The following is a 26,279-nucleotide window of genomic DNA, read 5'->3' on the forward strand; positions in this document are numbered from 1 at the left end:
TTCCTTTTGATTGATGTGAAGGTGCTTTTCTTTTTGGGACCATTTGCCCTGAATGCACCGATCTGTCATGTGTGCCCCCCAGGCGTAGTCAGAGGCGTCTGTAGTGATGACTTGATTTGCTTGAGGCTTGCTGAATGGAAGACCTGTGTTTGTTTGGCATGCTTGAGCCCACCACAGAAACTCCTTTTGCAGACATGGAATTAGTGGTATTATTGTTTCCAAACTGTGGCTGTGTTGAGACCATATGTTTTTCAGGTACCATTGAAGTTTCCTCATATACAGCTTTGCACATGGGATTAGTAAGATGCAAGATGCCATGAATCCCAGAGCCTGCAGGATTTTCCTTGCAGTCAGCCTGGTGCAATTTGCTAGTGCTCTGAAGTATTGAGTTAGTTGCCCCTGCTTCTCTGGCATGAGGTAGGCCATCTGGGTGTTTGTGTCCAAGTTGGCACCCAGGAAAATTATCTTCCGAGAGGGTATTAGCCTTGATTTCTTTTTGTTGACTGTGTATCCCAGAGAGTTCAACAACATTATTACATAAGCCAGATGTTTCAGAAGAATGTGCTTGCTGTCCGCTTGGATCAGGTAGTCGTCCAAATAAGGGTATATTTGTATCCCTTGAAGTCTGCAGTAGGCAATTACTGATGCCAGGCATTTTGTGAATACTCTGGGCGCAGTAGATAAGCCAAAGGGCAATGCAGAGAATTGATAATGGGTTGAACCTGCAAGAAATCTGAGGTATCTTCTGCAATTTTGTCTGATTGGGACATGCAGGTATGCCTCCTTGAGGTCCAATGTTACCAGCCAAGACTCCTTGCCCAGCATGGGAAGAAGTTGCTGTAGAGTGAGCATCTTGAATTTTGGTACGAGTAGAAATGTGTTTAGGATGGACAGGTCCAAAATAGGTCTCCAATCTTTTCCCTTCCTTGGTACCAGGAATAGCCTGGACTAAAAACTTTGACCTTGTTCGTGCGTAGGTACCTCTTGAATAGCTTTCATGTCTATGAGATCTGTAATTTGCCTTTGTGCCTCTGCCCTTTGATTGTGTGACAGGTTTGGCATGCCTCTCATTTTTGGAAGGGTGTGAAAATGGAATCTGTAGCCACTGTTTATAATGTCCAGGATCCATTTGTCTTTTGTGACAATATGCCAATTCTTTGAAAATAATGCCAGCTTTCCTCCTAAGGGGGCTGCCATTTGAGTCTTGCTTGGCATGCAAAGGGGAAAGTCATTGGGCTTGCTTTCTGAATGATTGCGAGTTATCCTCACCACCTCTTTGTGTAGGAGCTTGCCATTGTCTGCCTCTAAACGATCCTTGGGATTGTCCTCTGCCCCTTGGGCGCCTGTATCTGCCTCTTTGGGGTCTGTCCGTGGCTGGAAAGAACCAATTTTTGGAAGGCCAATTTCTACTGAAACGTGGGGGTTGTACCTGTAGAAAATCTTTCACAGTTTGCATTAATTTAGCCTTTTCCTCCATTTTCCTTAACACCTCCTCATCATTAGCACCAAATAATACATCCTTTTGAAGAGGGGCATCTAGTAATTTAGCTTGGACATGATCAGGCAAGGTTTGTTCCTTGAGCCAGGCATATCTACGTATGAGTGATCCTGTAACAGCAGCTCTATATGAGGCCTCTAGAGCATCAAAACCACATTGTAAGGTATGCTTACCCACCTGTTCTGCACTATGCATCAAATCCTGCAACTCCTTCAAGTCTGGTTGTTCAGGTTGTGACATTTTACTTTTCAATTGTGATAACAAAAACTGTTGGTATTTTAGCATATGGAACTGACAGTTTAAGGCCCTCATGGTTAAGGTAGCCGAGGTATATACCTTTATTTCCCACCTTTCTAAGGATCTGGAATCTCTCTCGGAAGGTAATGGATTTTTAGCAGTGGAGACCTTAATTCCCTTGGGGCCCTGTCAGATGGTTTCTGGGTCAGCAGCATGGCTTTCGTATAGAAATTGGTGTGAGTCAGGAACCCTGTAGTACCTGTCAGGCTTAACTGGGACTGGAGGCAGAGAGTCCGGGTTAAGGCAGGCCTCCGAGTAAACATCATCTAGGATGTCCAAGACAGGAGGTATAGCCAGAGGCCTGTGCTGAGGTAGTAAGAGAAATTCCCTAAGCCTTTTCTTGGAATCTGAATAATCTTGGCCTTCCCAGTGGAAGTGTTCCCTTAAGGTATGCAAAGTTTCCCCAAATGAGTAATCCTCTGGGGGGGATACAGAAGGAATGGACTCCTCCGCATCAGAGTCTTCAAATGGGGAGTAAGAATGTTTCTGATCATCAGAGTGCTCTGAAATAATGGAGCCCTGATCAGAGGAGGGGGATTCTTCCTCCACTCTGGGCCTTTTGTCCGGTGGGGGTTGAGAACCCCTGATAAGAGAAATTAAATCCTCAGCCATTTTAAGCATCTGCTTTTTAGGCGTGGGGCCTGGAGATGGGCCCTGTGTAGCTGGTCTCTTAGAGTGCATGGCTGCTTTAGACTTAGTGAAAGCCTTGATGGAGAAAGAAGAGGAAGGTCTGAAGACACCTTGAGTGGAGGTAGATCTGTCCACATTTTGAGGTTCAACTCCAAGAGTGGCTTCGGTATCTGTAGTTGGGGTGTGGGCCAAGAAGCCTGCGACCTCGGGCACAGGAGACACCGCCAATGAAGTGTCATCGGTAGTCAGGGGCTGCGTAGGTGCCTCGCTGAGAACCGGACCACGTGTAGTCGGCTTTGGCATGGTGTCGGTAGAGGCTGCGGACCTCATGTGTCGGTCCTTATCTTTGCGTTTTTTAGACAAAACTGGAGTCGGAGTTTCCGACGACATAATATAGTTAAATGTTTTTCCAAAATAATGCTGGCGAACTCTGCCCGACACTTAATGGTGCGTTTGTTGAATGTAGCACAAAAGCGACAGACGGAGACGTCGTGGTCTGGGCCTAAACAAGGTATACAGAGGGAATGGAAATCCTTATACGGTATTTGCTTCCCACATGAAATACAATTATTAACTTTGTCTGACATCGGTCTGAGGCAAGAAAAGTTTCCCCAACAGGGTACTTAGCTTTCAAGAAGACTTCGGTTTCAAAATTTTCGTAATTTCAGGAGCTGGCCGACCGGCACTTGCGAACTGCTTCTGCTTCGGGCACCGCGCGGCAAGAAAGACTGAAGAAAATGGCGCTGGCTGGTTCCTTTATACCCCTGTCGCAGTGATGTCAGGGAAGAAGCGACGACAACCGATGCCGGACCTAGACTTTGGAATTCGGCTGACCAAGGGCCCGCCTGACGGCAGGAGAACCCATCTGTTATGACTGCAGCTGTATGCACGATGAAGATCCCATTTGTCTGTGGTGATGCAATGCCAATTGTGACAGAAAAGTGCCAGTTTTCCTCCTAAGGGGGCTGCCAAGAGAGAGCTGCTTGGCAGCTGTAGTGGGAAGTCATTGAGGCTTCTTTTTATATCGTTGGGGCCTGTCTTCCCCTTATTTCTGGCCTGGTGTACCCCATTGCCGAGGCCTGTAAGGACCTTGTGCTTGACCTCTGCCTCTTGGATGTCTGTATCTGCCCCTTTGAGGTCTGTCTGTGACTGGAAAGGACCAATTCTTTGTTGGCCAATTTCTGCTAAAACGAGGAGGCTGAACCTGTAAGAAATCATTCACCGTTTGCATAGATTTTGCTTTATCCTCCATATTCTTTAATATCTCCTCTGCCTTAACTCCAAACAGCACATCCCGCTGCAAAGGTGCATCCAATAATTTTGCCTTAACATGATCTGGTAACGTATGTTCTTTTAACCAAGCATGTCTTCTAATGACAGAGCCTGTAACTGTTGCTCTACAGGAGGCCTCTAAAGAATCAAAACCACATTGCAAAGTATGTTTTCCCACTTGTTCAGCTGCATGCAATAAATCCTGCATTTCTTTTAAATTAGGAGTATCTGAATCTGAAAGCAACTTTTGTTTCAACTGAGACATCAAAAATTGCTGATATTTTAGCATGTGAAACTGGCAATTTAAGGCTCTCATTGCTAAAGCTGCAGACGTATATACTTTCTTTCCCCATCTGTCTAATGCTCTGGAATCTCTGTCAGAGGGAACTGGGTTTTTTGCTGATAAGGCCTTAATCCCTTTGGGTCCCTGAGAAATAGTTTCAGGGTCAGCAACAGGGCTTTTATACAGAAATTTGTGAGAGTCAGGGACTCTGTAATATCTATCAGGTTTAACTGGGGCCAGAGGTAAGGAGTCAGGATTTAACCTGGATTCAGTATACACATCATTCACAATATCTAACACTGGTGGAATAGCAAGGGGTCTATGTTGAGGTAATAAATGGAAATCTCTGAGCCTTTTCTTGGATTCTGAGTAATCCTGGCCTTCCCAATGGAAATGCTCCCTCATGGTATGCAAGGTCTCCCCAAAGGAGTAGTCCTCAGGCAGAGAGGCTGAAGAAATTGATTCCTCAGCATCAGAATCCTCATAAGGGGGTAAAGAATATCCTAGGTCTGAGGATGAATCTGAAGAAATGGACATCTGGTTGGAAGATTCATAGCCTACATCCTGTCTGGGCCTTTTATCAGGAGGGGGATGTGACTCCCTAATCAGGGTGATTAGGTCTTCGGTCATTTTGAGCATTTGTTTCTTAGGCATGGAGGCCTGTCCTGGAGAATGCTGTATATGTTTCTTTGTTTTTAAGGGGGCTTAGACTTAGCAGTGGGTTTAATGGTTAACTGGGAGGGTCTGAAAACACCCTCTGAAGCTGTGGATTGCTCAGCTACTTCGGTTCTCTCTGAAGGGATAGTTTCGGTAGGCTGAAAAACTTGTGCGTCCGAAGGCCCAGCCAGCTCCACGTGGGAGTCGGAGGCTGTCTGTGGTTCTGTGGAAGCGGTCATCAGGGGTGCGAAGGCACCTCGCTGAAAACCGGAGAACCGGCGACTGGCCTAGAAGGGGCCTCGGATGCCTGTCCTTTTCTTTGCGCTTTTTATGTATTCCGGTCGTTGGAAGTTCCGACGGAATGGAGTAACTGAATTTTCTGCCAAAATAATGTAGGGCAAAATCAAACCGACGTTTAATAGTGCGCTTGTTAAACCTAGCACAAAACCGACAACCAGTGACGTCGTGGTCTGGGCCTAGGCATGGGATACAACAGGAATGGAAATCCTTATGAGGTATTTGCTTCCCACAAGAAATACAGTTATTAACTTTTACTGACATCAGTCTAAGGCAAGAAAAAGTTTCCCCAACGGGGTACTTAGCTTTATAGACGACTTCGGTTCTGGATTCGGAATGAAAATCTCAGGAGTCAGCCGACCGGCACTTGCGAACTGCTTTTGCTTCGGGCACCGCGTGGCAAGAAAGACTGAAGAAAATGGCGTCAGCTGCATCTTATATACTCCTGTCGCACTGACGTCAGGGAGGAGGCGACAGCAACCGACGCCGGACCAAGACTTTGGAACTCAGGCCGACTGGGGAACCGCCTGATAGCAGGATAACCCAAGTGTAATGACTGCAGCAGTGTAACACGATGAACATCTCCTTTCATAAAAGCCCTGTATAGTCTAGAAGTGGAGATGGAAGACGAAAGATTGTTGCTCTTCCCTACAGGAATCAGGATAGCCGCTAGTTGTAACTTTACAGTGGAAAAACTAGCTCCATGCTGAAAAAGCTTGCTGAGAAACATAAGAATACCTGAAACAGAAGCAGAAAAAGGATCAATATTCCACTGCAGTGCCCAAATGGAAAATCTCTTCCACTCACTATGATAAACTCTCTTGGTGGAAGACTTCTGAAAGGCTCAGAGCAAAGTACTTGCTACATGTGCTGCTTAGGGGAGAGGTAGAGAGGTCGCAGCAAAGTTGACCCCAAAGGCTGAATATCTGATTTGCTATGGACCTGGTTGAGGGACCACTCACATGGACTTGAGATCAATCTGCTCAATCGGTCCTCCAGAATTTGGAACTTCCCCGGAATATGTATGGCAATGACAGAAAGCGGTTTGAAGATATTGCCTTTTCCCAAACCCTCATGGCCTCCTTGCACAACAGGTATGAACAGGTTCCCCTCTGCTTGTTGATGTACCAAATCAACATATTGTTTGCAAGAATTGCAAATGTCCCCAGAGGAAGGCAGTCCTGAAAAGCTTGCTAAGTCAGATGAACCACCCTCATCTCAAGTACATTTATGTGCAATTTGGTCTCTGTCATGGACCACATGCCTTGGACCTTTGTTCCCTGGGAATACCCCTCCTTGCAAAAGGGAAGCAACCGCGGTCACTGTGGCTATAGGTGGAGGAAGGGTGAAGGGTCTGGTCTGCAGAGGACAGAGTATGTAAGAATCCATCACTGCAGATGACGCCTGCAAATCGGAGTTAGCCTGACTGGGGCTAACAATGAATGGAGCAGAACAGACCACTGGACTGCTAGGGTCCACTGGAGAACTCGCATGAAGAACCTGTCTACCAGGACCAGAAGAATAGCAGCTGACAATGGACCATAGGACCAGCCGAGCTGGTGGTGTCAGGGTGTCTAGCAACAGTTAAACCTGCTGCCTCAAAGATCTTAATCTGTGTGGGGTTAGGGCAGCTATCTGTGCAGTTGTGTTCTACTGCGTTCCTATGAACTCTATGTCCTGTAAGGGAGACAACTCTGACTTTGCCAGGTCCACTGTAATTCCCAGGCAAATGAAAAGATGTAGCATGACCTGAATGGCTTGAAGTAGCTGGTGCCTTGTAGGTGCCATTAGGAGTCAATCGCCGAAGAATGGAATCATCTGGAAACCTTGTAGACGGAGGTGGGCTGCAACCACTGCCATGCATTTGGTGAACACCCAGGGGGTGGTGGTGAGACCAATGGGCAGTGCTCTGAACTGGTAACGACTGGCACTCAGCCAGAAGAGCAAATGCCTCCTGGAGCATCTGTCTATTTTGATATGATTGCATGCGTCCCAGAGCTCTATAGCACACATCCAATCATCCTTGGGCAGAAGCAGCAGAATGGACGGTACCGTAACCATGCAGAAGTTCAACTTTTGTACAAACAAATTCAGACTGCTCAGGTCCAAGATCGGTCGACAGTTCCCCGCTTTCTTTGGCACCAAAAAAAAAAGCATAAATAAGTTCAGCATCCTTGTTGTTCAGTTGGGATCGCCTGGATGAATCTCTTCTAGAAGTTTTTGCACCTCTAGAAAGTCTTTCTCCCTCTGATTGGGTAACACATCAGGGAGATATGTCCCGGAACTGGGAGGAAGAAGGGAAAAGGGAATATAATAACTTCTGGAAATAATATTTAACACCCAGGTGTAATTTGTTATGTTTGTCCAGGCATTTGGGTGTAAGAACAGTCTGCCCAGACTGCCTCTAGAGTAGGACAGTGGGACAGCGCCCTCAGGAGCACTGACAGGACCTGTCCGAGAAGGGTTCGCTGAAGCCCTGGTTTTGTGGACCCCTTCTCCCTCTGGAGCAGCAGCGACCATTAAATCCTCTCCCTGTAGAAGATGTTTCATCCTGCGAATCCAGAACAGACCCTTGAGACTTACGGAACCACATCATCTTCTCACTCCTTTGGTTCCTGGGGAAGGTCTGTGTGTGTGTGTGTGTGGGGGGGGGGGCTTGATCCCTATGGCAGACAGTGTCTTACCCTTCTTGCATGCTGCGAGTAAGAGGTTCCATCACTGATGGCCCAAACAAAGAGGAACTGTCAAAGGAGGAGTTAATGAATGACAACTTAAAGGGGTCCGCAAACCCATACAGCCTCATCCAAGCACGTCTCCTGAGGGATATGACTGAACCAGCTGCCCAGGAGGTTCCTTCTGCAGCAGAAAGAAAGTAGACAGGAGTATAAGGAGATGAGGTGCACGGCAAAGAGAGAGGTGGCAAAGGATAAGGTGTATGGGGAGTTGCATGAAAGGATGGACACTAAGGAGGGAGAAAAGGACCTGTAACTGATTGGCTAGACAAAAAGATGTGCAACAGGTAAGAGTGATAAAGGATAATGAGGGAAACATACTCGCAGGCGAGGAGAGTGTGTTGAACAGATGGAAAGAGTATTTTGAGGGCTGATGAATGAAAAGAATGAGTGAGACAGACAAGGTTGGATGATGCAGGGATAGTGAATCAGGAAGTGCAATGGATTAGCAAGGAGGAAGTAAGGACAGCTATGAAGAGGATGAAGAATGGAAAGGCTGTTTGTCCAAATGACATACCTGTGGAAACTTGGAGGTGTTTAGGAGAAATGGCAGTGGAATTTTTAACCAGATTGTTTAATGAAATCTTGGAAAGTGAGATGATGCCTGAGGAGTGGAGAAAAAGTGTTTTGGTACCGATTTTCAAGAATAAGGGTGATATGCAGAGCTGTAGTAACTACAGAGGGATAAAAATGATCAGTCACACCATGAAATTATGGGAAAGAGTAGTAGAAGCTAGGTTAAGAAAAAAGTGATGATTAGTGATCAGCAGTACAGTTTCATTCCAGGAAAGAGCACTACACATGCGATGTTTGCTCTGAGATTGTTGATGGAGAAGTACACAAAAGGTCAGAAGGAGTTGCATTGTGTCTTTGTGGACTTAGAGAAAGCATATGACAGGGTGCCTAGAGAGGAGTTGTGGTATTGTATGAGGAAGTGGGAGTGGCAGAGAAGTATGTAAGAGTGGTACAGGATATGCACAAGGGTAGTGTGACAGCGGTGAGATCTGCAGTGGGAGTGACAGATGCGTTTAAGGTGGAGGTGGGATTACATCAAGGACCAGCTCTGAGCCCTTTCTTATTTGGAGTGGTGATGGACAGGCTGACAGATGAGATCAGACAGGAGTCCCCGTGGATTATGATGTTTGCAGATGACATTGTGATATGTAGTGAGAGTAGGGAACAGGTTGAGGAGAGCCTGGACAGGTGGAGATATGCTCTAGGGAGGAGAGGAATGAAGGTCAGCAGGACTAAGACAGACTATATGTATGTGAATGAGAGGGATGATAGAGGAATGGTGAGGCTGCAGAGAGTAGAGCTGGCAAACGTGGATGAGTTTAAATACTTGGGATCAACAGTTCAGGGTAATGGCAAGTGTGGAAGAGAGGTGAAGAAGAGAGTACAGGCAGGGTGGAGTGGGTGGAGAAGAGTGTCAGGAGTGATTTGTGACAGACTAGCACCAGTAAGAGTGAAAAGGAATGTCTACAAGAGGGTAGTGAGACCAGCTATGTTATATGGGTTGGAGACAGTAGCACTGACAACAAGGCAGGAGTTAGAGCTGGATGTGGCAGAGTTAAAGATGTTAAGATTTGCACTGGGTGAGACGAGGGTAGACAGGATTAGGAATAAGTATATTAGAGGGTCAGCCCAGGTTGGATGGTTTAGGGAGAAAGCCAGAGAGGTGAGATTACGTTGGTTTAGACATGTGCTGAGGAGGGATGCTGGGTATACTGGGAAAAGGATGTAAGGATGAAGATGTCGGGTAAGTGGAAAGGCCCAAGATAAGGTTTATGGATGTGGTGAGAGAGGACATGCAGGTGGTTGGTGAAAGAGCAAGATGCAGCGAATAGGAAGAAATGGAAACAGATGATCCGCTGCAGCGACCCCTAATGGGATCAGCTGAAAGAAAAAGAAGAGGAATTAGAGATGGAGTATATAGTGGTCAGTTGGAAAGATACCTTCTTGAAGTCCTTCTCTGACAAAGACCGTCTCAGAGAGGTTGTGATTTCCTTAACCAGGTCTCTCTGAAGGCGTGTAAGATGTGCCAAGTAATTTAATGTTCTCAGTGTAAAGATAGCTGAGGCATATACATGCTACCCATGGCTGTCCAAAGCCAGAGATTCTCTGTTTGGGGGATGAACAGTACAGCTCTACTCAGCCAGCTCCTTCTTAGTGGCTGCTGACACCACAATGGCATCAAATAGGACACCTTTACTCCAGAATGGGTGGTCACTGGGAGGACTAAGGTCAATGAGCTCGCCCTCTGGTGGGGTCACCCAGGATATAGATGGGCCTGTCTCGAAGGTCTCCAGGAATACTGACTCCTCAGAGGAAGGGGGTTGGGATGACCAGCTACTCTTCTGCTTCAGTATTTCCAAGATACCCCCAAAGGACATATCATCGGGTGGAGATCAGGGGGACCCTTCCCTCTCATCAAAATCAGTGTTCTCTGTCAGATACTCCAAAGAGAAGTCTAGGTGCTTCCTCTTGCACCGTCGCTTCCAAGGAGCCTCCTCTGCAGGATACTCTGGAGAGGACACAGAAGACGGGGACCTCTTGTTTTGGACTGGTCTGGATGCTCTCCTGGAGGGACTGACTGTGGACAGTCCGGATGGGAGCAAAGCTCTGACCAAGACTGGACTGGATAGGACCTAGGGGAAAGGGACCACATCTTGCGGTGTTGAGAAAGCCCTCCCTTCCATGTGGAAGGCAGACAAGGCCGGGAAGGCCTGGCCACCCACCCTTGGAGCCACAACTGCCAAAGGAGACAAGGACAACGTCACCCTGTATCAGACGCCTCCAGAAGGCACCGGGCCCAAACTGTCAAGGGCCAAGTCCCCCAGGGGGAAGGAAAGCTCCAAAAAGGTCAGAGCTGACACCAACCCCAAGGATTCAGTGCCGTTTTTGGTCCAGAACCTGCTCAGCAGGTATCAGAGCCGAGCTAATCTGTGACACTGCCAGAGATGAAGAAAGGCACATTCCGCACTCCAATGGCCCACTCTGGGAAGCCAGGTGCTGAAACTCTGAAACCACGGGTCAGATCAGAGGAGGAGGCTGCAGTATCGGGGTTGGTGCTCTCAAGGATCCAGTATAGATCAGAGAAGGCAAGATCCCCAGCTGAAACTGGGCATTGAGAAAACACCATATCATTCTGTCCATATGTTGGAGTGGGACAGCCAAGAGGATCTACTGGAGGCCAAAGAATTTGTGGACCTGACAAGAGACAGACTGGTCCGAACGATTGGGGCAGGGAGATTTACTCTAACAAGTAGTATGGCTCAGAGTGTGTCTGACATGAAGAAGTTTTATCTGGAGACTAGGAATTTTGGATCTGCACTACCTAGTGGGATCCGACAGACTGCTCAGATCCAAGGGCTGAGGATCCGACAGGGTAGAACTCTTAGCCGTTGCAGGCTCTACTGGATCTGAAGAACTTCTCAAATCCAAAGAGAAGCAAGAGCAGGACGTATCCAAAGTAGATGGATCTAGCAATTTTTGGCGCTTCGCAGGAAATGAAGCCATGGACCCCAGGGTAGCTGAGGTGGCACGCTTTTCGTGATGGGCATTTGAGCTCCAGAGGAAAGAAGTAGACCTCTTAAGATCAACCTGGTATGTTGATCAGCCAGGGCTCAGGGACTGAAGGTCAAGCAGATATCACAATGGACTTACAAGTGCCCTGGTCCAAGACAATACACATACCTCTTGTAGGCATCCGACTGAGGAATCTTATGCCCACAAGAGGTGCACATTTTGAAACAAGTGGGTTTGTCCGACACGCTGAGACTCACACACACACCACACACACACTAATACTATTCTAAAAGAAATTAAAAATACTGGGAATTTTTTTTTATTATTATTACTATTATATAAAAGGAAAGAAAGAAACGGAAAGAAGAGAGCAGTTAAAGAGGAAGGCAGAAGGATGGAAACAACCCCAATGCCAGCGATACCTTTAAAAGAAGGGAGGGGTACAAAGACTAAACCTGACAAGGAAATAACTAAAAAAAAAAACAAAGAGAAAGTAAGGACTTGTTATAGGTCAGAAGAAAATGAAAACAATCTGAGCAGAAGCTGTGAAAATGCGTCTGTGCTGGAAGGTGGTATATGACATCTGAGGGGTTTGGAGGAGTGAGGCATTACGGGAGAGGGAGGAGATTGAGGCTCGGATTGTGTACCTGAAAGAAATGGCTGAGTCGGATCCATGGACCCAGTGATGATGCATAATGAAATGGACATCAGATCGAGCAGTTTGCATGGCAACGGTTGTATTTATAATGCAGTCTTGTGCCACTTGCATTGATACCTTCTAAGATGTGACACTAGTGATGGCCTTTGCAGGGAAGGAAGAAAAAAAATAGTTAAATGGCTGGAAACCATAAGGTGGATAAACTTAAATGTAATAATTTATTGTTAATGAATCCTCTTTGAATAACTAGCAGGGAAAGCATCAAAGTCCAAATGACCAACAACTTACAAAATAACAGCCACTGGCTGCCCACAGGGCTGTTATGGGTCATCTGGTCTCTCCTTCCTCCTCCAGATTAACTCTGTCCCAGAAGATGATGAAAGATACTGTCTGCTTAAGGGCACTCATTTTACTACACACATGGTGAAAACAGCACATAGCAGCATTTTTGTGGAGGTAGTAAAGTTAAAAACAGTAAAAGGGAGTGTTCAAGAATGCATGTGACAAGTGCGAGGTATGTCTTGTGGGAATGAATAGCTAGGACACTGATCACATCATTTACAGCTTATCCAACAGACTATGGAATTAGAACACCACATGAACCCAAACAGTTTGTAACTTGTTCACACAGAGTAGCTCTGAAATGTCACATCTCAGGAAGCCTACATACATCTTTAGAATCCCAAACATTTTCTGAAAATCATTACCCTAACAAATTTATTCATCTTGTGAACAGTAAACACTATGAAAATATGCCAGCTGGAATACATGCATAAAAATGTCTTCTCTACAATATTTAATTCATACACAGTCTACTTTCTGTATGCCATCTCAAGACTTCAATGTGTGTGCTTCAATGGCACGTAAGGTCACTCATTTATAACAATAGAAATGCAAACAAGAAAATATGAACATTTAAAAACTGCAACCAATGACTCTGCTGCACTGCTTCCTGGATTAATGATCTTAGTGTATTTTTCTTTCTTATACCTAGCCTTTCATGTTACCTACTATTGACAAAGTCATTTAGTTAAATTTGATGCCCATAGAGAATGTAAGGATACCATAAGAAGCTAAGGGTGTAAACTGCAAGTGACAAAAAGGCACAACAGATATGGATAAAGTTAACTGCCAAATTCTGTTCATATGACTAATGCATCTGGTTTCTTGTGACTCATTCAGATGAAAACTCTGCATTTTTTCTTTGAAATGCAAGCCTGTAATATCTGAAGGTAATCTTACAGTAGTTTTCATAATCCTTAAAATACCTAATTCACCTTTTTGTTACAAACCCACACCCTACTCTTCACCCACATTTATCAAAGTGCAGTGTGGTTACAATAACACCCCACTACTGTACTACCAGTATATTTCTGTCACAGCTTCATCATCAACTCCCTTTCCCATTTTTATCTGGGTTCAGGGTATTGAGTCAACTGTCACCACTCCTCTTTATTCAGAGTCACTCTCCTACCTTTTTCAGCAGTTATGCCCATCTGCCTGAGATCTTCCTCATACAATTCATAACTTCTTTCTCTAGATGTCCTCATCTTCTCCTGCTTTCTTCTTGTGTCTGATTTACTAAATTGTTTACTGCTTTCCTACACGTATGGCCAAACCACTATAATCTATCCTTGAATTTCTCTAACTCGTGCAACTTTGGCTTCTACTCTGATGTCCTCATTTCCTTGTCTCTTTCACAGTTTGCATCCTACCACACACTTCAGGAACCGAAGTTATGTCATTTCAGGCTTCAACTGATCTACATTCAGTGCCTTGGTTCCTGTGCCATACAGAAGCACTGGTCAAAAAAATCTTTTACACCTTACTTTTCAACTTATTTGGCATTCTTCTGTCACCCATTAGCTCTGACACTTTATGCCATTTGTCAGCAATACCTCTGACCTCATCATTCAAATATCTGTTCTGATCAGCTACACCTCCAAGATACCAGAAGTTGCTAATCTGCTTTACTGTTTTCCCTTCTAGCTCAGTTTTAAGCTGCTACTGATTTCCCCCAGTTTGCTTCATGACTAATGTCAGTATCAAAGTATTTGTCATTTCAGACCATGTCTGCTTATACCACCTTTGTTGATTTGTCCATTCTGACCCATTGCTGATTAAATCCACCACCAGAAGGCTTAGAGCTGAGCCGTAACATTAACTTCTGTTTGGTATCCTTCTGAGAGTCCTAACTTTGCTTATAAATTTTGTCATTGGATCTCACTGTACAATCCAAGGACTGCCCAAACCAACTTTATTAGGACCTTGTTGCATGCTTTCTCCAATGCTGGAATGCCCAAGTTGGACTCTTTCCTGATTTCCAGCTTTTTTTCTATCTGTTGCGCTGCAAACATAAACCTAGTTGTACTGCATACGGACCACAATTCAAACTGCTCATCTACCATCTTAGTCCCTATAATTTTGCATGTATTGAACTATCAAGTCTCCAGTACTTTTATGCACTGGGATAAGAATCTGACACTTCTGTACTGCCCATAGCTGGAAATATCCCTTTTGCTTTTGCACTGTGCATAAATACATGTATTCTCCCATTTGGAATATGCCTCCCTCTACATACTACAAAGAGTACTCTCAAAAGCCACTTCTCCCCTGAAGTCCCCATCTTGAACATATACAGACTGATGTCATGTGCCATTGCTTCATCCTTAAAAAACTCCCACTGATACACTCAGCTCCTCCACAGGGCACTTAAAATATTCTTGTTTCTTTAAAAAAAAAAAAAAATATATAGCACATTTACTTTTTCACTATTAAGGCCATTCCTTCTTTCACTCTACCCTACAACTTGCTCTTTCATGTGATCTTCTAGCCTACTGCAATGCTTTCAGATGTGGTGCATGTACTTCAAGATGTCTCTGCAATGCCTTCTTAAAATATTAACAGCATGATGTACAATATAGTTCTACCATAAATGCTAAACGTTCATGACTCCTTACTAAACGAGCCAAAATACTCTAAGCAATATTCTAGATGCATTCACATGTACCACTCATTTTTTATTATTGCGTAACTGGAGATTTGCTGCCAAAATGTACATTGATTTATGTACAATGTTTTCAGTGTCCATACAGCTTAAAAAAGATGCCAAGTATTCTTCTGACCTTCAACTGTCATAACTCCTCAATATTCTTCAGTTTGAAAGCAAAGTGTTTAAAAGTACTGCATTTAAGTGCTGAACATACCTGATGAACCAAACCCTCCAAGCGCAGAACCAATAGCTGCCCCCAAGGAGTTGCTGCTACCAAATCCCAGGGATGTGCTGCCTGGCTGCCCAGGCCCATGAGAGAAAAGAGAGCTACTCTGTGAGTTGCTGGACAAAGAGTTGCTACCATAAAATGAGCTGGACTGCAAGTTACCACTTGGCTGCTGTTGTTGCTGCTGCTGTTGTTGCTGTTGAGTAGCCATTGGGCGGAATAGGCCATTTGCTGCGCCTGCAAGGCTACTTGCTGTTCCAGAAGCTGAAGCTGCTGCCGCCGCTGCTGCTGTAAGGAAAAATACAAACATATGCATCCTTTCCCTTGAAATTTAAATACAAACTTGCAGTTTATTACAGCAAATTAAAAATAATGCCAGAAGCTCTAAAAACAGAGTAAAGATAAAGGGAAACTGTGACAAGAGTTACAATGACTATTACACGCCGAAACATACTATTACGACTACAGCAGGGTAAGTTAACACATTTTCTTTGTAAATATCACCATGACTAATGTATACATAAAAAAAAGCTTTATGGCAATACTGCTGGGATAAGTGCACTGCAATGTTTCTACTGTTGTCAAGATGGTGGCAGTGCTCCTTAGGAGACTGAATGTAAAAAATAACAGCACAGCTGTGAGAAATTCACCACAACAGTGCATGTTTTGAGTACGATCACTGTGACAAATTCCTGACTAACAGGAAATCACCACAGGTGGATGCCTGCCACACTAGCCCGGCTGCCAGGGCTATGTGGGCATATGGGAAGGGGCCAACCTCAACCTATAAGATGGCACATACCTATACCTCAGATAAGAGAGACAAGTTCATCCACATCTTCAGTATTTGTTTATCTTCTACAGATGAGAAAGCAGCCAAGCCCTATAGATGGATGTGCCTTCCATCATGGAAAGGTCAGTTTGGAGAACCTCAAATGCAGTATCCTGCACTTAAGTGATAGGGGTAGACCTAGGCACAACCAAGAGGAGGAATAGCCATTACATTTCTTTTCTCTTGGCTCCTTCTCCTCCTGCCACTTTGAAGATCCACAGGATTGCACTAGTAGTAGAAGTGGTAAGGACGGAGCTTACTCTGCATCAGTGATTTCACTACGGCATCTACTGCTATGGTGACTATATCCTTCATATAAATGACTGTTGCAGCAGAAATCTTAACATATTGGAAGCCTCCTTTCAGCTACTTCAAGAGTGGGAAGATGGACAACAAAATACCAAATTGCCCTGTCAAACCCCTTAAATGAGTCCTTGCAGGGTGCTGCTTCCCTACACTTTTGGGGTGGTTTATCTGGGAGGGACCTTTGTTTCACACCAGGGGTAAACAGAAAGGGTATGGTACAGCATCTGGAAATGACTCTCAGCATCTAGGCATCCAAAGTGATGGCCTCCCCAAACTCTACTGTTTGTGTACTTCCAAAGCACAAAAGTTCTTTCCTCCCCTGTCTGTGGGATGAAGAAGGCGGCTAGTAACCAAGTGGTCAGTTTGACTGTGAACTCTCAATGTTTTTGGTATGAAAAGAAGGGGTTAGAACTAAGGTTTATCCTGTCCTTATGGAAAATCAGAAAAGGAAGGATGAACACTGCTGCCTGCAGCTCCGATACTATCCTAGCCGAATTTATGGCTATTAGAAGAGCAGTAACGCAGAAGAGGAGCATCCCCATGCATGAAATGCGGCAAAAAATCTCTTAAGATGGTGCGGGCATATGTACCTTTTATACTAGCACACACTTGCGTGGCTAGGGATGGGTGTATGATGAGTTGGGGGAAGGAACCTGAGCTCTTGAAGACTGGCCCGATGGATGGGAAGCCTGGTAAGATTCCAGCAGTAATGAAATCTGCAACTGTGAACAAGTCAAGAACACAGAACAGATGACAAAAGTAGGAAAATGTCATCCCTTGTGAATTCTCTAATAGTATAACTGGAGGGAAGAGCAAGGAAACGATCCTGAGGAGTGACTCACAAGTAGTTACTACACATGTGGTCCAAAAGGAAATCATATCAATTTTTCAATTGCTTCAGAGCACTGGTTGGTTATTTAATTTGCTCAGAGTCGCACAGTAGGCCAAAAGAGGCCAAGGGAAACAAAATGGACTACAGCAAGTAACCTGTTAACAGGTCATATAGTATTCCTCTGTACTTACCACCAGACTAAATCTAGTGCATTAAATTCCACTCATTCCATGTGCTAACATGGGTAGAAACAAAGGCCGTAAAGAGATCTGAACTAATTACCCCTAGTTTTAAAACAGAGGTGCTCCAATTCCTGATCTACACAATCAGATCCTACGCTGCAGTGCTCATCCTTGTATCTGAACATGTACTGTTAAGGATAAAGCTCACACTACAGTACTACAGTCACCATAAGGATCAACATCGAAGTTAGCCATTCATGATGTCGGAAGAGAGTACTAAATAAGCAATGTTCTGAAGAAACGTGCCCTGAAGAAGTACAACGGCAAATCTTGTCTTGATCTTTTAGTGCCTATTTAGTTATGATTCCTAGGAGGAAGTGTGGATGAAAGTTTAAGTGGCTGCTTCACAACACATGCTTAAAAAAAGACAGTCTTGGTAGCTGCTTCCCTTAATGGAGCAAAGCTTTAGCATACTTTTGAAAGTTCTTTCCATGGTGGCCATAAAAAAGCATTCTTACCCAAATAATGCAGCACAGAATAGGCTTCTCTTACTGCCAAAGCCCAGTGTCTCAGAGCAGTGATATGCTATAAAATCTCACACTGGACCCCATAATACAGCAAAGGCACACCTGACAAGTACAACACTTGAGCTTCATATGGTACTCATCAGTCTCCTTTACTGTCTGGGACACATAAGGAGGACCTACTTTCCTGGAGTTTTTACTTAAATACTAGATCCTTCTGCATTCATAACAGAGATCTGGCTGAACTGTAACTTTGGTCCTAATCTAGCTGCTTTAGCTCCTCCTAGATTCTTAAGTTAATAAACACCCGGGGGATTTGATAGTATAAGTGGGAGGGTTGACATTAACCAACCACTGACAAAGTAGATCAAAGCTTGGTTCTACCAATTCATTTCACTATGCTATGGGTGCAAGAGCAACCCATTTAATATAGCTTCTATAAAAATGATCTAACTCCATGGTATATAAAAGTGAAACTGATTACTATCCACAGACTTACTATTTCCAAGTCTATCCCACTTTTCTATACACTCTTCAGACCTACTAACTAGCACTACCATAGGTTCATAGGTTGGTACTAGGCTATCTGTCCTAAGGCCTATACAAGCCTAGCCATAACAATTCCCCGGATATTTCTTCCCACAGTATTTACCTCCCTGGACCCATGTCTAGCAGGGTGACTGACGTGATCCCCAGGGTGAATTTCTGATCTCCCATCCAATCATCAAAGTGACTTCTGAAGAGGGCCAAGGAGGCGCTCTGCTTGACATGTATGGGCAGTCTATTCCGGAGTATGGGGAGTCTCTAGGTCAGGAACCTATCCCTCCAGCATGCTTTATTCATTGTGATGACAAGGTTTAGATCCCTGGAGTGTGTGGCTCTGAGGGATTGGAATTTCTTTAAGTGGAGCATGTCCAACAGCTCAGGGTTTGACATGGCCTTGTATTTTAAGCAGAGATCATCTCTGAGTAGATGATATGCCACAGAGTATAGCTGGAGTTTTTTTAGACTGTCAGCATAGGGCATCTGCTTTAGGCCTGTGATTCTTCTAGTGAGGTACTTCTGTGGCCTTTCCAGCTGTTGCAGATGTCTTGTGAGGTACATACAAAACGGGGCATTGTACTCTATAATGTGTCTAATGAGGGATGAGTACAGTGGGACAATGACCTCCTTTTTCTGGATGAAAAGCCCTTAGTGATGAGGTGTGTCACATAGGATTTTCTGACTGTTGTGGCGATGTGGTTATTTATATTTGTTTACCAGGGTAGTGCACGGATCTCTACCGACCATTTTGCAGGCACAACCTGGGTGAACAGCATCACACAAGAAATGAACAAAGCATATTTACAGATACAAGAGTATGCTTAAAAAAAAAAAAAAAAAAAAAAAAAAAAAAAAAAAACACGTGTGTGTGTGTGTGGGTGTGTGTGTGTATGTATGTATATATATATATATATATATATATATATATATATATATATATATATATATATATATATATATATATTTTTTACAGACTCAAAAATATGCTACAATATTAAGTTCAAGAAGCAGTTTACAAAGTTGAAATATGGACAGAAAAATGGAATTACGCTTAACAGAGCTTTATGGCTAAGACATTGCCATAGTGACTAAGATGGCTTATGCTACAAGGATAACAACATATTATTACATAAAGAAGTATGAAGATATTAGAAGAGGCAAGTGAGAATTGCAGGAAAACATACCATGGGGAGAAGACAAAGAAAAGTTGAGAGAGGAATATAGAGAAGTAAAAGGAGAAGTGAGAGAGACACAAAGAGAACAGGGAAGTAAAATGAATGTGAGGCAGTAAGTTAAGGGGATAACAAGATGAGATGAGGGATGAAATATGGAATGAATAAATAAATGAACTCGCTTCATGACTGAACAACCCCATTCTCAGCCAGCTGTTGTTGGCTATGTCCATTGCAAGAAGCATTAGTTCAATTACCCTGAGCTCTTGTTTTACTGGACTAGCATTCAGTACTTCTGATCCTTTAAAGACTTCTTGAGACTTGTAATCAAGCATTTACAGATGCACTTGACCAGATGTCCCCAAAGCCATGTTTGCCTGATACACATGGATCTGCAGGAAAGATTGTGTAAAATCTATACCATAACCACATATGTCCTTCTCTTCCATGCTGCAGTATTCTCACATGTGGGATCCACTGCCTCGGGCATCCAGAACGTCTGACTCATTTACCAAAACATAAGGCTGGTTGCTGTCTGGTGCGTGGAATGCACACACTGGGCCATAATCCATGGGCCATAAATGTGATGTATGCACGCACAGACCTCAGAAAGTACAGTTGTGTACCTACCATAAATGTAGATGTTCGAGTGTATTCACTGTTGCAGTCATTACTCTTGGGTTATCCTGCTGGCAGGCTACCCGCAGTTGGCCTGAATTTCAAAGTCTTGGTCCGGCGTCGGTTGCTGTCACCTCTTCCTTGACGTCAGTGCGCCAGGGGTATAAAAGATGCAGCAGACGCCATTTTATTCAGTTTTTCTTGCCCCAGATGTCAGGTGCCCCAAAAAGGGTACGCTAAATAGATTATGCCAAAAAACATGCATGCACTAAGGAAAACATTTCCTTCCTCTACAAGCAAATACACCACATAGGATGTATAGAATAGAGAAGTACAGATAAGATCCAGCAAATGAAAGGGGGATGGTGGGAGGGTAACCTGGACTGCAACAGTGAATACACTCGAACATCTACATTTATGGTAGGTACACAACTGTACTATGTTCATCGTGTTTCACTGTTGTAGTCATTACTCTTGGGTTGAATCCCAAAGCTGAGGATGGGTGGCTGGGCTAAATAAGATTAAGAGAGGCTATGAGGCCCTGCAGAACTGCAGAGGCAAAGCCTGCTCTGGATTTAGAGTAGAGAGGCAAGTGGTAGTGCTTTGTGAAAATGGTGCACTGAACTCCAAGTTGCAGCCTCTAAGATGTCTTTGGTTGGTACTCCTCTGAGAAAGGCTGCTGAAGTGGCTGCTGCTCTGGTATAATGTGGCCTACAAAAGACAATCATAAAGCCTTCTTTAGCTATGTTAGAAACCTGGGTGGAAACTCCCAGATATGCTCAGAATTAGTCCAAAATGATAAAAAAATCACTGAACCCACAGACATTGCCAACATACTGGCAGACCGGTTCAGTGCAAATTTCTCCCCTCCCTCCCCCCCAAAAGGAGAAATATCTATCCCACCAGAGTCCAGCCTCCCAAACATCTCAGATGCCCAGGTGAGAGCTGCTCTCTCTAAAGCAAAAAACACAGCATCAATGGGACCGGACGGTGTCCCCGGCTGTGTGCTACACGAACTCAATGAGGAACTAAACCCATACATAAGGCTGCTGTTTAATCTTAGCCTTACTACAGGATACGTACCCAAAGAATGGCGTACGGCAACTGTGGTCCCACTCTACAAAGGCGGTGCTTCTACGGACCCTGGAAATTACCGCCCCATAAGCTTGACGAGCCTTGTCTGCAAAGCTATGGAGAGGATCGTAATGGAACTCATAAATAAAGACATTGGGGACCTACAGACACTGGATCCTACCCAATTTGGCTTTGTCAAGGGCAGATCCTGCCTCTTGAACTTGGTCGACTTTTTCGAAACAGTCACTAAGGCCATTGATGAGGGTAAGGCAGTTCACACAGCCTACCTTGACCTAGCAAAAGCATTCGACACAATACCCCACTCGGGCATCATAGAAAAGCTCACCAGCTTAGATGTAAACCCATATGTCACAAGATGGGTTGCAAACTGGCTCAAGGACAGAACACACACATGGTTAGAGTTGCTGGTGCCATGTCAGACTCTAAGCCGGTCACGAGCGGTGTCCCACAGGGCTCAGTCCTGGGCCCCCTCTTGTTCGGCATTTATTTTTCTGAAGTGCAGGCAAACATAGGGGGATTGTGGCTGACAAAATTTGCAGATGACTGCAAACTGGGCACCATAATTGACACTCCATCAGACACAGACATCCTCCAAAAAGGTCTCATAGAAATGGATAACTGGTGCCAGAGCCATGGCCTTAAGCTAAATGCCAAAAAATGTATAGTCATACCCTTTGGGAAAAACAAGGTAACCCTAATTACCACATAGGTGGTAATCCATTAAACACGGAAGAAGTTATCAGGGACCTGGGGACCCAAGTTGACAGTAACCTCTCTTTTGACACTCACATTGCCAAAGTGGTTAGGAAGACCTTCTACATTGCCCACCTGATCATGAAGGGATTCACATCCAGATCAGGAGAGGTCATTGTACCCTGTACTCTTCACTTATCAGACCAATGATTGAGTACAACGCCCCATTGAATGTACCTTACCCGACACCTGCAGCAGTTGGAAAGACCCCAAAGTTCCTCACCAAAAGGATAAAGGGCTCAAACATATGTCATACGATGCCCGACTGAAGAAACTCCAGCTCTATTCAGTCGCATACCGTCTGCTCAGAGGTGATCTGTGCCTGACATACAAGGCCATGTCCAACCCGGAATTAATGGACATGCTCCACCTCAAAAAATCCAAATCCACCAGAGCCACGAGAGCAAGAGACTTAAACCTCAACACGGATATAAATAGGACGTGCTGGAGGGACAGATTCATCACCCAGAGACTCCCTACACTATGGCACAGAATCCCAGTCCATGTGAGGCAGAGCCCCTCACGGACTCTGTTCAAGAGAAATCTTGACGAGTGGATGGGAGATCGTAGGTTTACCCCGGGAATCATCTCTGTATCACAGCTGGACAGAGGCACAGCAAACTATTGGGTATACTATTCTCATCCTAAGGGGTGGTGAAAGCCACACACACTCTGGCTAGGCTTTTAAATGCCCCAGGGCAGATAGCCTAGTATGAACCTATGAACCTATAATGCCCTTAAGCACTGATTAGCCATGCTGTGAGTAGCAGAAGCGAATGCAATGGCCTATCCATTTTGAAATTGTCTGTTTTGAGATAGCCTTTCCTTGTGATCCTGCAGCATATGCCACTAAAAGTTGCTCAAACTTTCTGAAAGATTTAGTTCTGTCCAAGTAGAAGCGTAGCTGCCTGTGTATGTCCAAAGAATGCAGAAGTCTCTCACCCTTGTTCTGTGGGTTTGGATAAAAGGTAGGCAAGTGAATGGTTTGGTTAAGTGCCACACTGGACACCACCTTAGGCATAAATGCAGGGTTCGTCCTCAGAGAAACCCTATCTGGATGGAAAATGATAAAAGGTTCCACCGCCATGAGTGCCTGTAACTCCGAGACTCATCTTGCAGAGGTTATTGCTAGGAGAAGAGCGGTTTTCCAGAATAAGAATTTAATATCCGCTGTTGAGGCTGGCTCAAAAGGAGGCAGTGTGAGTTTTTCCAAGACATAACTTATGTCCCATGCAGGCACTGGTGCTCTCCTTGGGGGTCTTATGTTTTTGGCCCTTCTGAGGTACTGTCTTATTAAAGGGTGAGAAAAGATAGGTGGTTCTGTATTGTAATGGGCTGAAATAGCAGAGGCATGAATCTTAATTGATGAAAAGGATAGGTCTTTGTCCAGCATCTCAGTTAAATATTGTAAAATCTGAGGAATATTTGGTACAAACGTGTCAATTCCTTGTTCCTGGTTCCAGGCACAGAATCTCCTCCATTTTTCTGCATAAGATTTTCTGGAACTGGGCCTCCTGGCCTCCAAAGATAACATCCATTACAGCTTTGGTGAGTGGAGTGTTCTGAATGGCTATATTATCTGCCATGCTGCCAGATTTAAGGTACTGATTTGGCTGTGCAGGATCTGATTGTTTTGTTGAGTCAGTAAGTGAGAAGTTTGAGGCAATGTCCAGGCTGGACCTTGAGACAAGTTCTTTAGGATTGGGTACCAATGCTGGTGTGGCCAGTCTGGGGCAATCAGTATCATTTTTGGCTTCTATTGTCTGACCTTTAGGAGTACCTTGGGGAGGAGAGGCAGTGGAAAAAAGGCATATACTGTTAGGTTTTTCCAGCTGAAGGATAGGGCATCCACTTTCCATGCTTGCTTGTGGTAAATCCTTGTGCAGAATTTCTATAGTTGGCAGTTGTGAGGGGAGGCAAATAGATCTATGTCTGGGCATCCCCACTTCTTTGTTATCATGCTGAAGACTTGTGGATCCAGTTTCCACTCGTGGGGATCCATGAGGTTTCTGCTTAGTTCGTCTGCCAGAGTATTTATTTTTCCTGGCAGGAATTGTGCTTGCAGGTGAATTTGATAAATCAATGCTGTGTCCCACAAAGTCATGGCTTGTCTGCAGAGGGGGTAGGAATGTGCGCCTCTCCCTGCTTGTTTATGTACCACATGACTGTAGTATTGTCCGTCTTTATCAGTAGTTGTCCTGGATGAAATAGATCCTTGAAAGCTGTCAGGGCATTCTGAACAGCTAGCATCTCTTTTTGATTGATATGAAGATGTATCTGGCTTGCGGGCCATGTGCCCTGAATACATTTTCCTGCCATGTGGGCCCCCCAGGCATAAAACTGATGCATCCGTTGTTAGTGTCTGCCTGGCTGTGGGTAAAGTGAAAGGTTGCCCCTTGTTGTGGTGACAGGCCTGTGCCCACCATCGAAACTCCTGTTGCAGGCAGGGAATGAGGGTAATTAATGTTTCCAGGCTGTGGCAATGCTGAGTCAAACACTTTTTAGATACCATTGTAGTTTACTCATATGCAGTCTGGCATATGGAATTAGCAGAATGCAGGATGCCATGAAGCCCAAAGCCTGCAGAATTTTTCTTGCAGATAACTGGGTCTTTGTTGCCAACATTTTGAAGTAAGAAGTCAGTTGTCTTTGTTTGTATGGCCTGAGATAAGCCATCTGGGCAGTTATATTTAAGTTTGCACCCAGGAATATTCTCTCTTGAGAGGGTACTAGTTTTGATTTCTTTTCGTACTGTGTACCCTAGGCAAATTAGTAATCTTTTTACAAACGCCAGATGCCGTAGTAGAATGTCTTTGTTCTCTGCTTGAATAAAGCAGCCGTCCAAGTAAGGATATATTTGAATTCCTCTGTCTGCAAAATGCAATTACTGGTGCCAGGCATTTGGTGAAGACCCTGGGCGCAGTAGATTAGCCAAAGGGCAGTGCAGAGAATTGGTAATGCAGAGAGCCAGCTATGAATCTGAGGTATCTTCTGCAAGACTGTCTGATTGGGACATGCAGGTATGCCTCTTTTAGGTCCAAAGTCACAAGCCAAGCCTTCTTGCCCAGCATGGGCAGTAGCTGCTGCAGAGTCAACATTTTGAATTTTGGAACGCCCAGAAATGTGTTTAGAATAGACAGGTCCAGTATTGGTCTCCAGGCTTTGTCCTTTCTGGGCACCAGGAAAAGTCTAGAGTAAAATCCTTGTCCCTGCTCTTATTGTGGTACTTGCTGAATGGCCCTCATGTCCATGAGGGATGAAACTTGTTTTAGTGCCTCTGCCCATTGATTGTGTGGCAGGTCTGGCATACCTTTTGCCCTTGGCAGGGTGTTAAAGTGGAACCTGTAGCCCTGAGACACTATGTTCAAGACCCATTTGTCCTGGGTAATCATGTGCCAATTTGGTAAAAAAAGTGCTAGTTTTCCCCCTAAGGGGGCTGCCAAAAGATAAGTGCTTGGTGCTGGCAGAGGAAAGTGTATGGTTGTGATTTGTCTTCTCCGCTTTTGGAGATATAAGCACCCCATTGTTTAGGCCTGTATGAGCATTGGGGCTGTGATCTGCCTCTGGGGAGTCTGTACCTGCCTCTTTGTGGCCTGTCTGACACTGGAAAGGACCAATTCTTTGTATGCCAGTTCCTGCTAAATCTGGGTGGCTGTACCTGTAGGAAATTCTTAACTGTCTGCATGGATTTCACTTTATCGTCCATTTTCTTTAACACCTCTTCTGCCTTCACACAAGAGTATCATGCTGTAATGGAGCATCCAATACTTTTGCTTTAACATGATCAGGCAGATTCTGTTCCTTTAACCAAGCATGCCCTCTAATGACAGAACCCGTAACAGCAGCCCTGCAAGAGGCCTCCAGTGAATCAAAACCACACTGCAAATTATGCTTTCCCACTTGTTCAGCTGCATGCAATAAATCCTGCATTTCCTTGTTATCAGAACATTCAGAATTTGTCAACATTTTCTGTTTAAGCAGTGACATTAAGTATTGCTGATAGTTAAGCATATGAAACTGACAATTTAAAGCCCTTACAGCCAATGTAGCAGAAGTGTAAACTTTTTCCCCCATCTGTCCAGTGCCCTAGAATCCCTATCAGAGGGGACAGGGTTTTTTGCAGTGGAAGCCTTGACTCCTTTGGGACCCTGAGATATACTTTCTGGGTCAGCAGCAGGGTTTTTATATAGAAATTTATGAGTCTGGAACCCTGTAGTATCTGTCTGGCTTAGCAGGTGCAGGGGGTAAAGAGTCAGGAGACAGGCCGGACTCAGAAAATACATCATCTACAATGTCTAGAAAAGGTGGAATAGCAAGAGGTCTGTGCTGAGGTAGTAAAAGAAAATCTCAGA

General features: G+C 44.6%; 1 protein-coding gene across 7 annotated transcripts in view; it reads right to left on the reverse strand.

Moving 5' to 3' along the window:
* Positions 1 to 26,279, reverse strand: part of PUM2 (pumilio RNA binding family member 2) — a 4,949,642-nt gene that overhangs the window by 2,451,819 nt on the left and 2,471,544 nt on the right. For all 7 annotated transcript variants that reach the window (XM_044067594.1, XM_044067585.1, XM_044067551.1 and 4 more), the window contains exon 13: positions 15,059 to 15,358. In XM_044067594.1, coding sequence (XP_043923529.1) covers positions 15,059 to 15,358 — 300 coding nt within the window. The remainder of the gene's footprint in view (positions 1 to 15,058; positions 15,359 to 26,279) is intronic.

The sequence above is a fragment of the Protopterus annectens genome, chromosome 1.part0, assembly GCF_019279795.1.
Source record: "Protopterus annectens isolate FY-2018-M chromosome 1.part0, PAN1.0, whole genome shotgun sequence".
NCBI lineage: Eukaryota > Metazoa > Chordata > Ceratodontiformes > Protopteridae > Protopterus > Protopterus annectens.